Source organism: Helicoverpa armigera, chromosome 22, assembly GCF_030705265.1.
Source record: "Helicoverpa armigera isolate CAAS_96S chromosome 22, ASM3070526v1, whole genome shotgun sequence".
NCBI lineage: Eukaryota > Metazoa > Arthropoda > Insecta > Lepidoptera > Noctuidae > Helicoverpa > Helicoverpa armigera.
In genome coordinates this window covers 4764977-4778259 of record NC_087141.1, presented here as the reverse complement: position 1 = coordinate 4778259, position 13283 = coordinate 4764977, and the positions used below count along the sequence as shown (strand labels likewise).

Genomic DNA, 13283 nt, shown 5'->3' with positions numbered 1-13283 from the left:
GTTGTATAGTTATAGATGTAACCGTGTACTCATTGTTGAAGAGCCAAACTAAATAAATAAAAAATAAAAAATATCAGTCAGGTTTGGTTCTTGCTGCAAATCAATTTCCCTGCCACAAAGTTCATTCTAATATAAAACGGGACTTTGCACCCAACTATTCCCACCCAATTATTTAATTAAATAGGTACAAGACATTGTTATCTCTTCTAATAAACCAACAAATGTTGTTAATTAGCTCACATAATTTAGCAACTAATATTTTATGCCTACATACAAGTAGTATGATAGTAACTGAGCCGTGATTTTCATCCGTTTAAGATAGTTTTTGTCGCTCGTTAAAGCAATCTATGAAGTCACGCTTGTTAGGGCTGTTGCGTATATCTGATTAAGCAAAAAAACAGTTTAATTTCGATGATATAAAAAGATGACTAAAAAGTTTTGTGCCTGATTTCAATACTTGACGATGGATTAAATTGAAATTAGCAGGCTCTCGATACGTTTCGTGGAAATAACTTCGAGCAACTGGATAAAAAGTAACATAAAATTCCAAATCGATCTTATATTTCAGTAGAAATAAAGATAAAATAAAGAATTAAAGCAGTTTAGATTTACAAAAAAAAAAATATATAATTGAAAACTTGCCATTCTTCAGTACAGTCGTCATCATTAAGCAAAGGTTCTTCTTCGTCATTCAATCCAAAATCTTTGTCAAATATCAAAAACGTTTTTTTCATACGCATTTTGTCAAAATCGCTTATAACACATTTATTTATGAAAAATATTTTGTGCACTCACTAGTTGTCACAGATACATGAATTTTAAATAACACAATGTATGTATGTTTAATAATATCTCATAGCAGGATATTAATGACCAAAACAGGAAAGAAATATGTAAAACAAATAAGTTATTTACACATATTAATTTACTGTTCAATCGTTTGATAGAAAAACGAACTTGTCACAAAAAAGTGTACCACACAATAAAATTCTAGTTTCGTTTACACTCACAAAATCCCTTTTAATTGCTTGTTACCGTTTCGAACAATAGTTATTTTAACGTTTATCGATAACTGGGTTGACGTTTACTAAGCCAATCGGTTAGTTTTAAACTGAGTTCTAGCTGGTCCTGAGATAACGCAAGCCGACATGGCTGGACGGCCAACGATTGGGCGATTATTAGCGAAATTTAATTCTAAATGACCTTGTATTATGAAATTTTTATTTAGTAAACTTTCAATAGTGGTCTAAGAACATGTTTGGAGTATTGTATTATTAATTTGTTTGTAGCGTTTGTTACACGTAGATAATTTAATAATGAGAAATTGGAGGTAGCAGACGTTTTTGAATCAAAACAGTGCAAGATTACCGTCACATTTTTAAGTTGACGTCTTTACAGGTTGCGAATAAAATTACGTAAAAATCATTTGAATTGAGATTTTCTTCATTTTGTCAAACTGCATATCCCTACTTGCTAAAAAAAGGCCACGCTTGCAAGGAAGCAAGCTGGTTTTTTTAGCACATTATCTTCATGTCTTGCTCTAGTTCTGATTGTTTATGATGGTTACAACATTTCCTATGAATTTATAACGCGTATCCAATTATTGCAGGCGATATTATTTGCACCACCGATCTAACCTTTTATCCTTACTAATATTATAAATGCGAAAGTAACTCTGTCTGTCTGTCTGTCTGTCTGTCTGTCTGTCTGTCTGTCTGTCTGTCTTTTCTTCACGCCTAAACTACTGAACCGATTTGTGTGAAATTTGGTACAGACATAGTTTGAAACTTGAGAAAGGACATAGGATAGTTTTTATTACAAAAAAAAAATTAAATTAAAATTATTCCGGACATATAGCGCCATCTATTGGTCAAATCAAAAATCTGCTGGTAGTCACTATTCCACGCGAACGAAGTTGCGGGCAAAAGCTAGTACCTATATAAAAGAAAGTCTTCATAGAAAAACTTAAAACATTAATGGCCTTAAATTACTACAAAAACATAAACATCTGTTAGACACTTGTTTAAAAAAAGTGTGGCTGCAAAATGGACCTTATATCAGACAGATGTTTAACAATTTTTGAGGTACGACGGTAAGGGCTTAAGAAGGAACATGATGGATTTTAGTCAGTAAGAGTCTGACACTCACTCTGCACCCACAGCGGGAGGGGTCATTTGATGATTTTCCATACAAAAATTATACATGTACAATGAATCAAGTAAAAATATATAATAATGTACACCGATCACGAGGTGTACTGTCCCTGACCTGTTATCAGTTACTTCTGGATAGTCATGTGATGTCGATATCACATTATTTATTTAAAGTATATCGACCCCGTAGCCTTCACCGATTTACCGACGTGATACGGAAGGATTTATTTCTTTTTAATATGTTGTTATGACTATAATACTTCCTAGTGATTCTTAGGTTTTTTATGGCAAAAGTGACATATGACAGCAACCGTGTATCTTAGGGTGCGTCTACACGATGCATGTGGTAAGTGACAAGAGCACGCGGGTGGGTATCTTGCTTTGGTACATCCGCGAGTAGCTGGAACCGCACGTTTTTAAAATGCATGTACCTCAACATGCGCAAGCTAATTGTACCGTGTAGCTGTAGATGCACCCTTTCTTTAAGATTGATACTCTGAAAGCTTTACATAATGTACTCGCTTTTACATCACATATTTTTTACAGCAGCACTAACAACCTACTGCTACCTGGATGAAAAGTATCCTAAGAGCCTTCTAAGATAAACGGGCTACCACGCAGAGTCAAAAGGTGTTAAGATTTGCGTGCTTAACCACTTAGGTTTATATTATCTATGAGTTTCATGAGAGTATATCTCATTACAAGTTTATTTTTAAGAAGACGCATATTCCGAAACCTATTAGCTCCAATAAAGGTTTATTATATTCCCGATCATAACATCGAAGCCGATAATAAGCAATACACGTGCTTGACTATGTATTAACAATGTAGTTAATAACTTGCTTATTTATTTTGCAATTACATAGACTTGATAATCAGAAATACCTTGTAATCATCGATATTAATGTGACAATGTAACTCATGCGTATTTCATCAAGTTTTTGTAAGCAATCTGTTAGTCAACCAAACGATTCATTGCCAATCATACACATGGTTTTCGATTTGTTTTTATACATTTTGTACATCTGTGTGGATTTTGGGGAGCGACTTTTGAATATAAGTAGTGTATTTTCTTTCGATTTTATTTGATTTCCTCAGTAGCAATTCGGTCCTTGTAAAAATCTGAGTTTGTAGCAAGTTCTTAATTTTCATTGTAACCTAAAAGTTGAAAGTTTTTGCGAGATATTTCTTTCCATCCGATTTTGTACAAACTTCGATATATTTTAGTGCATCACACATCACACTTCCTGGTTAAAGTGCACTAACCTACTAATAAATAGTTTAAAGATATGGGTGCAAAATATATACGCCTTATCACAATAAATGCTTGGTGCAGTATAGTGCAGTTTGTTTGTGTGGTCAATATAATTATTTGTGACGTCATTATCCACTGTTTATAAGCTTATAAAAACGATGTCATGTGATGTGGTTTGAACTTAAAGTTAACTTAGACTATCTAATGGACTAAAATCTTACAGTAAAGCCATGAAAATTCTTGATTTCTCAAAACGTCCAAAGATATGCAGTTCGATGCCGTAATTTTTCGGTGGAAATTAATGTATTTTTTTGAGAATTTTGCAGTTTTCTTTAGATACTTCTCAAAACCTTTTCCTGAATCCTAAGGTTCATAAAACCTTTTACTGAAATATTCTCTTAGAAGTTCTCAATAGCCTTTACATTCGCAGTAAAAACTTATGATTAGGTTATATTATACTTATTACACATATAAGAGACTGACATGATAGAAGAAAGAAAAATAAACTTCAAAAGTTGAATCTCTTTAACTAATCAAGTACAAAAATATTATGAAACAGTGGACGTATGACAATGTTCAGTTTTATCAACAGTTATCCGATTACAGAAGGATTGTCATAATACATGGAAACTTACTCTTACTTACCTCGGTTTCGTATTTAATGTTCCAGTATGTTTACGTTTTCAAAATAAGCAAGAAATCCTATACTGTAGGTACGTGGCACTGTCTGTAGTCTGTAAACTGCATGGAAATCTCCAATACTTTTAACATGCCTGTCATTTGTAATATGACATTATAAGCATTTATTTAAATTGCACTACATTTTCATATGGTTAAATTAATTGGATTGAATCCTTTGGAACTAGACTTGTGTAATAAATTGATGAACATTACCGCGCCTTCGTTACTTAGAAGAGCAAAGCTCTGACACGTGCTACGTAAATTGTATCAGGCGCTTAAAGCAAAGTAACAACAAAGGTCTTCCTTTGTTGTTACTTTGCAAGCTATGACTGCGGTTTGAAAAACGTTATTAGAGACTAAATTCAATATGGCTTATTAATTAACTACTAGAAAGATGGACAGAAAAAACGAAACTGAGACTCCATTTGTTGTATGAATTAATCGGCGAATCTACCAATTGTGAGCTCTCCTCAGGTAAAAATCAAAAAATATTACTTTTTTAACCTACATTAGTACTTCCGATCCCTTTTAATTAGGTACCGTTGTTGTATAAATCTGATCAGATTAATACTGACAAGTTGTCAGTCGACAGCCGTCACTTGAGATAAACATGTATTTTTCCACGGTATCGGTTATCAAAGACGTCCATTGGAGATAAGAACCTCATATATTGATTAAATATTGATTTTTTATCTCCTGTGACATTGCGGTAAAAGTACTGTTACTAACCTTCTTTTAAATACTGCATTGGGTTTTGTTTAGGTATGATAATTTGCAATTTTTTTGCGTGTTTTTCTTAAGGCTCTAAAATTACGTTCTTTTTATGTTAAAAGGTAGTTTCTGACCAGTGCTTTTGTTTGATCCGATTTTGAAAATTCTTTCACTATTATAGAATTCTTAAGCGATTATTTTCCCGGTTGCGAGAAATATTGCCCCCCAGCCGCGGGTGAAAAAGCAGGATTAGATACCAACTTTTTTGAGTTGGTGCACATAATTCATACCACAAAATCCGCTAATAAGTTTACGTTATTATAGATTTTATGATCAAATGCTACGCACTAAAAGATGGATGCCATTTAGATATCAAAACAATCAAGGGTCTGTTCTGAGGCTTCGCATCATTATCTAAGCAATAAGTGCTTCAACGCACAACTGTTTAAGAATATTTACTAGGTACTAGTATAATAAGGGATCGATTCAGAAATATATAGGTAACTCTGCAGTATATTAATACGGTGGCGCATATTATGACGTTTTGTCTCTTGAGCACTTACACCTTGGACCCTGTTTCCCGATACCGGAGGCCAGTTATTTTTAATTATAAATAGGTATCGCTTCTTTGTATCAGAAGAGACCTGTGCTTTGCAGTAGGATAATAAAAATGGTTGGTGATGATGAACAAATAAAGATTATAATGATACCACATAGCTTGATAGCACAGAATGCTTAGTTAGTACCTCGAATATTAAGTAACTATCATATCATAAGATTGACACTTAAAACGATATAATATCTATCCATATCTGTGTGAAATTGCATAAAATAGTGCTGATTTTCCCATAGTCATTACTCGTACGTGTCAAGAAATGCTACGCATGAGAAAAAAAAGTCGCGGTGTAATCAATCCATTGTTGCTTGGTTCCTAATTGATGAGTAAGATTAATACTATAATGTAAATATGAACTAAACGTTTTACGTTATAATATAAATCCTAATTTCAATTAACATAATTTGACTTTTGATTTTAAGTGCGCTCTGGCGAATTCTCGGAGCGAAAAACCGAGCGATACCGCCCATTTGGTAGCAATTTTTAACGGTTGGTAAAAAAATACGTTAAAAAACTGACACTGCTCGTCGGAAAATCCGCCATTGTGAAAGGCCTGGCATACTTGACTGTCGACCACATCACCAATTTTAACATTAGGTAAAGTAGATGAGGCAGCGCAGTGATACGCAAGTCTACCATAAATAAATATAAATCCATCTTACCATCCATTAGGGTCCAATTTCTCCTTCTCCCATTCAGCACCTTTGTCACTGTTCCTCATATTTATTTCACTGTATTTGTATATTTTCACCACTAAAGTTCCACCACATTATCACAGGTTTTTTTGCTTTTAAGTCAACACTTTTCTCCTTAAATCTACCATCAATTTTCTATATAACTCTGTTGTCTTTGGTAATTGTAGATTATTATTATTTTGTTTTGCTATTATAGATTAAAAGATATTTGTAGAGCTATATCAAAATTTAATTTATTTATTTTTTATTATTTATCTATTTAACAGTTTATGTACTGTAACGTAGTTAGAAACTCTTTCATTTGTAAGGTTTTATTCGTTAGCTATTTTTGATACTGACCGGGCAATCATTTCAAATGTATTCGATTTGTTCCATAGAATAAGTTTTTTATATTGAAGTGTGTCACTTCACCTCTCGAGCCCAAGCAATAAACGTCGTGATATCGAATCAGTTTTTCATTTTGAGCAAGATAATCGGTCCTGGCGTAACAATTTGGTGGAGGCGCCGTCGCCGAAGCCCCTAAAAATACAAAGTACTAAGTTTTAGATCACGCGAAAAAATTGGCTTGGTGACAGATATTGAAGAAAAAGCGGAGGTGTCGAGTCGAGAAGGGTAACGTATACTACGCGACGGAGCCAGCGAACTACAGACAAGTTAAGTAAAATCATATTTATCACTATAACGATGGCGCAAACCATTAATTTTTTCACGGGCATAGATGACGTGAATTTCGATGAATTTCTGGTCCAATTTAAACTAATTGCCGCAATTAATAAATGGGCGGAGAATGACCTCGCACTAATATTAGGTGCATATTTGCAAGGGCCTGCATTGTCCTTCTTTAAAAATCTATACACAGAAGGCATTGCTTTCAAGACTATTTGTGACAAAATAAAGGAAGAATTTCCATCCATAACTAATTACGTGGAGAAATTCTATAGTTCTCGGCAAAATAAAGACGAGGACCTTATAATGTTTTATTATCGGTTAAACGATTTGAGTATGAAGGCCCAAATAAATGACGAAAGTATTTTCATCAAGACATATCTAAAGGGGCTGACAAACGAGAATTTACAAAAGCTGGGAAGCGCGTGTATATAATTCGAAAGCAGAGTTGAGAATGACATTAATACAAATAAAAGAATTATTTAGTCAAGAGCAGAAATCGTCAATAAATTTGCCCATCCAACCCCCGCGAGGGATTTTGTCAAAAGTTAGATTTGACCACCCCTTCGAAATTACGAGATCACCATCCACAACGACACCGAGGGCACAGAGTCCAACACCATCACCATCAACCTCGACACCCCGACCAACGGAACCACGAAATACGGAAACATTTCATACGCCTAGATACAACTTGAGACCTAGATTTAGGTTCACAAATACGAACAGCAATAACGCTCGGTTCTTTTCTAGCCCAAGAAGTCGTGATGATAACCCAAACTACCAAGGACGCAGACATTAGGAAAAGAGAAAATGACAGGGGAGTTGCGAGCTGCGTCCGAAGAAAATAAACTCCCAGATGAAAACAATAAAACCGGTCAGTCTGTTCCTTTAATAAACATTTCCATCAGCCATCAAAACATTCTTGCGCTGATAGACACTGGAGCTTCGATCTCCTGCATGTCTGAACAGCTGGCATTAAAATTAAACATTAATTTCACTCATGACGAAACGAAGTATTGCATCAAGTCCATCTCCGGCTCTTGTTTGAAGATTGTTGGATCCGCTATGGTCAATATAATATTGGATTCATATCTCTTCAAGAACGAACTCATCATCATTAAAGACATAAGTCAAGATGTGATACTCGGTCAAGACTTTCTATATAAGAATAAAGCATTGATAGACTTTAGTAACGAACGCTTAGTTGTAATGAATCGCATAAATGTCCCGTTTCACAAAGTCTCCCGAGATATTGCTTCAGAATCAAATACATTAGATTATTGTCATCATAATGCCATAATGACATCAGGTAGTTTGAAAACATTGTCAAAATCAGACTATATTTATTTTTCAGAAAAGATTAGGGATAATGACGATTATGTGTTAGGTTCCGAATATGTTTCACATTCATTAAGAACGCAAGATGATAAGTCTTTAATAGATACTATTAACATAAACCCAGACCTGAGTGTTGAAGAAAAAACAGAATTGAAGAATTTGTTCCTTTCATATAGAAAATGTTTTGCTTTTTCCGCGTCAGAGTTAGGAAATTGTGATTTAGTAAATATTGAAATAAAAACTACTGACGAAATACCGGTTCACCGACCTCCATATAGGGTTTCACCGAAACAATTAGAGATTATAAACACACAAGTAGATGAAATGTTAAAAAATGGGGTTATTAGAGAGTCAAAAAGTGCCTATGCATCACCCGTGGTATTAGTACAAAAACCCGATCACACATGGAGATTTTGCATTGATTACCGAAAATTGAATAAAAAAGTTATAACAGATAGTTATCCACTACCGATAATTGAAGATATTGTTATTTATTTGTCGGGAGCAAAATTTTTTGCAGATTTAGATTTAAATTCAGGATATTGGCAACAAAAGCTATCTGAAAAAGATAAACACAAGACTGCTTTTGTAACGCCTTCCGGATTATATGAATTCAATGTATTACCATTTGGACTTAAAACAAGTCAGGCTATATTCCAGAGGACGATGGACAAAGTCTTAGCGGGAATCAAATATAAAAATGCTATATGTTACGTTGATAATATCCTGATCTGGGGTAAAAATTTTGTCGAGTTCAAAACTGCACTCACAGAAGTATTAGAACGACTTAAAAGAGCGAATCTTACGTTAAAACCTAATAAATGTAGCTTTGGTTATAATGTTGTAAGCGTATTAGGGCATGAGATATCAGGAGTAGGGATTAGACCTGATAAGAAAAAGTTGCAGGCATTGATGTCGGTAAAACCACCGGTTAATACGAAACAAGTCAAATCCATCTTAGGATTATTTTCATATTATCGTAAATTTATTAACCATTTTGCTGACATAGTTCTTCCATTAACTAAATTATTAAAGAAAGGTGTCAAATTTAGTTGGGCGCAGGAGCAGCAAGAAGCTTTCGACACCATCATAAAATATATGTCCAACCCACCGATTCTGAAGTTTTATTCAGTTAATAAAGATATCTTGACTCGCCTTTATGTAGATGCAAGTGGAGAGGCGTTGGGCTGCTGTTTGATGCAAGGTAAGGAAATTATGCATCCAGTGGCATATGCTTCTAGGAAACTGAGTGAGAGTGAAAGAAAATATTCTACAACTGAGAAGGAATGCTTGGCGTTAGTATGGGCTCTGAACTATTTCAAACATTTCCTATGGGGAATGAAATTTCAGGTGATGACTGAGAGATATAAGGCGTTGTGTTGGCTGAGAGATAGAAAGGATATGAACGGAAGATTGGCGAGATGGTCTTTGTGCATTCAATCGTATGAGTTTGATATTGTTCATTGTGCAGGGAGAGAGAATGTAATTGCGGATTTTTTGAGTAGGAATCCATTAAGTCAGGAGGATAGCGGTAAGGAAACGATAGGTGATATGCAAGAAGATGGTATGCACTTATATAAGATAGAGGTAGTCAAATTGAAAGACGAACAAAGGCAGGATAGCTTCTGTAGGCAAATTTCAGATAAAATCAGTGAGAATGATGGACGAGAGTATAAGAGCTTCAGACTTGTCAATGATGTGCTATGCAAGAAAGCGAGGAGATTTAATGAAATAAAGAATTTGATTGTGGTACCAAAACAAATATTACCAAGTATACTACAAGAATTACATGACGACCCATGGTCAGGGGGACATTTAGGACTAGCAAAGACTTTGACGAAATTTTGCACTAAATATTTTATAAAAGATGCGGAAAAGGAGGTTGAAAGATATGTTAAGAGTTGCATGGTTTGTCAGGAACGAAAGAAGGTGAAAGGTGTTGCACAATTACAGCCAGTAGTGGTAAACCATTTGATGGAAAAGATAGGTATAGACATACTAGGTCCTTTTAGGAAGTCGAGAAATGGTAATAGATTTGTGATTGTAGCCGTGGAATATGTTTCTAAGTATGCGATTTGTAAGGCGGTTCCTAGAGCGACAGCGCAGAGTGTGAGTGAGTTTCTGATTGAAGAAATATTTTGTCGACTAGGAGGCGTGAAAGAAGTTATTTCGGATAGGGGTTCGGTTTTTACGTCACATTTAGTTAGGGACACTATTAACTATTTTGGAGCGAAGTCATGTTTCACGACAGCTTTTCACCCAGCCTCTAATGGTTTAGTTGAGAGATTTAATAGATCATTAACACAAATGTTATCAATGTATGTTTCTGGGGATCAGCGTAATTGGTGTTATTATATACCGTTAGTTTGTTATGCGTATAACACTAGTAAGCATGCTAGTACTAAAATATCGCCCTATATGATTATGTACGCTAAAGAACCATTATTTCAGACAGATATAAGAGTAAATGATGATAGGAGTAGTGAGGTTGATTTTAGTAGAAGACATAATATACATAATATGTTATGCCGGAAAGCCTTGAATAATATTAGGAAGGCTCAATTAAAACAGAAAATAGTATATGATAGAAAGGCAAAGACTAGGCGTTTTAGTCCAAATCAACTGGTAATGGTTTTTACACCTAGGCGCATTGGTAATAGAAGTATGAAATTGTGTCGATTATATAAAGGTCCATATGAGATTGTTCGACAGATTTCTGATGTTAATTATGTAATTAGAAAGTTAAATAATAGGAGATTTAGAGATATAGTTCATGTAAATAGATTAAAACCATTTAATGCTAGGTTGTAAATAATTATCTTGATTATTATAGTATGGTTTTCTTAAATTTATTTTATTATTACATGTTACCTGGAACGAGTTGTACAAGCATTGCCGGTGAAGGGATAAGAAGGTGAGCTACTTCATCTTCGTGAGAAGATGATGTCCACGGCAGAGCTACTTCATCTTCAGTACGAAGGAAGATGAAGATAACCAATGTGGTCAAGCTTGTGTTATTTTTATAAGTTTTTTTAATATTGCTCTGTAAATCTGATCCCAAAATTATTATCTGATTTGGTTTTGAAAAAAATATTTGGATGGTGAATTGAGGTTGAGATCAACTTCGCAATAAGGGGCATAGCCTCGCGAAGAGTGTTTGCTTGACACAATGGTTTCTGCCGAAGATTTATGATCCCTATATTTGATTTATTTATTATTTAATATTCCAAAATTGAAAAAAAAATAATTATTGGGTAAGATGGTTAGTTGTATCACGTTAGGTGAGAAACTTTGATAACGGTGACTTATCCCTTCATCTGACACGTTAGCGTCCGGCGAAGTTGTAAGTTGTCAATACAGAGTTTTTCTTCGCTTGAAAAGTAATCCCTTCAGGACGGGTGTTCACTTTGAATATCCTTTGCTATTAGAAGCACGTTTCGAGGCTTTTTGCGTGGTTTTGCCGCGAAAAAGTTCACGATAACATGTTTTCTTACAGTGCAGTTTGGCACACTTAAGTAAATAACTGACATGTTATTGTAAACTATCCCATTGTGAGGGACGTGTTTTAATTTCCACGCATAGGTCAGTTTTCGGTTAGATGTAGGTAGGTAACATTTGTATGATTGTCCGCCTATAGTTGCGCTTTTGTGATAAAGTTTCCACTTTATCCTAAGGGCGTAGCTCGTGTAACGTAGTTAGAAACTCTTTCATTTGTAAGGTTTTATTCGTTAGCTATTTTTGATACTGACCGGGCAATCATTTCAAATGTATTCGATTTGTTCCATAGAATAAGTTTTTTATATTGAAGTGTGTCACTTCACCTCTCGAGCCCAAGCAATAAACGTCGTGATATCGAATCAGTTTTTCATTTTGAGCAAGATAATCGGTCCTGGCGTAACAGTACACACACAGAATACAGAGAAGAAGATTCTTCTTTGTATTGTATTGTATCAATCTTTAATCGCGAAATATGGGATTGATTGGTAATTGGAATCCGCAGTTTGAGAAGATACAAGAATGAGACTAAATAAGTTGATTTTTTATATGAAAATCATACTGTATTTTTTTTAAAGTTTCTTTTTAAAGATAGAGTAACTTGTTTTTTTGTCAATAAGTCTCTTTCTGAACTGCTGTCATCTCTAAATAGAAGCAAGGAGTTAAAAAGTGATTGTTTAATATTTTTAAGTGTTGTTTTAATTAGCTAGTCATTGTCAGCAATTTACTTGTCTCGGCCTTACTTTTAACAACCTTCTAATTGACGTCATTAGATTTATTTAGCTGTTCTTAAAAAATAATACCTTTGTGGTTAACTTTATCTTAGCAATTTATAATTAATCCGTAAGACTAGACCACACTTTAATCCTTTGTTTTAACTAATTTAGCGGATCGCCTATTATTTGCATCAAGTTTGACATTATAACTACAGTTTGACAGACTTTACGAATAAAGAGAGGCACTGAGATATTATCGAAACACGAAATTAGCGTTTTTATGAAGTTTATACTTAATTGCCATGCGACTATTGATTATGAAGTATTTGTATTTTATTACAATGTAAATATTCCAGTAACACTCACTTAATTTACCTTAAAAGTAAAATATACTTTAAACATTTTATTATTTGCAATAAACCTACCACTACGAACAATATGAATAGAAAATGAATTTATTCTGGTGTTGGTTCTTAATTCAAATGATTTGTTTTTTTTTTTAACGCGTCACTAATGACTCCATGTTCTTAATAATTCAGCCAGTGTGCAAAATTCCAATTCACCGTAAAATGTTTTGGTATAAATAAGACAAAGACAATCCGAAACTGAATGTTTTCACAACAGCAAACCTTAATTATACTTTGAGCACTGCACAGACGGCGTTACTAATTTCTTTGTTCAATACAAAAGACTGGGATAAAAGATAATATGACTAGATTATGTACAAGTTTTATCTTTTGCGCAAATACGATGATATCTTTGTAAATAGATATAAGATGTTCAAGAGGCTTTGTAAGAGCGTATTTCAAAACAATTAAGAGTATTGTAAATAGATATCACGGGTTTTATAAGCACATGTGTAGCACGTGATTCTTTACGCGAAACGGGTTGTATTTGCAAGGTAAGGTCTTATAATAATAAGAGCTCACTGTTATGTTAAGATAAATATATCTC

General features: G+C 34.1%; 1 protein-coding gene across 3 annotated transcripts in view; it reads right to left on the bottom strand.

Moving 5' to 3' along the window:
• Positions 1-13283, bottom strand: part of LOC110377022 (prestin) — a 42484-nt gene that overhangs the window by 14522 nt on the left and 14679 nt on the right. Inside the window, exon 1 of one of the 3 annotated variants that reach the window (XM_064040271.1) lies at positions 6079-6238. The exons of 1 other annotated variant lie outside the window; for it this stretch is intronic. In XM_064040271.1, coding sequence (XP_063896341.1) covers positions 6079-6137 — 59 coding nt within the window. In that variant the 5' untranslated portion in view covers positions 6138-6238. Of the gene's footprint in view, positions 1-6078; positions 6239-13283 lie in introns of those variants that run through there. One more of the 3 variants, XM_064040272.1, reaches the window with a different exon arrangement.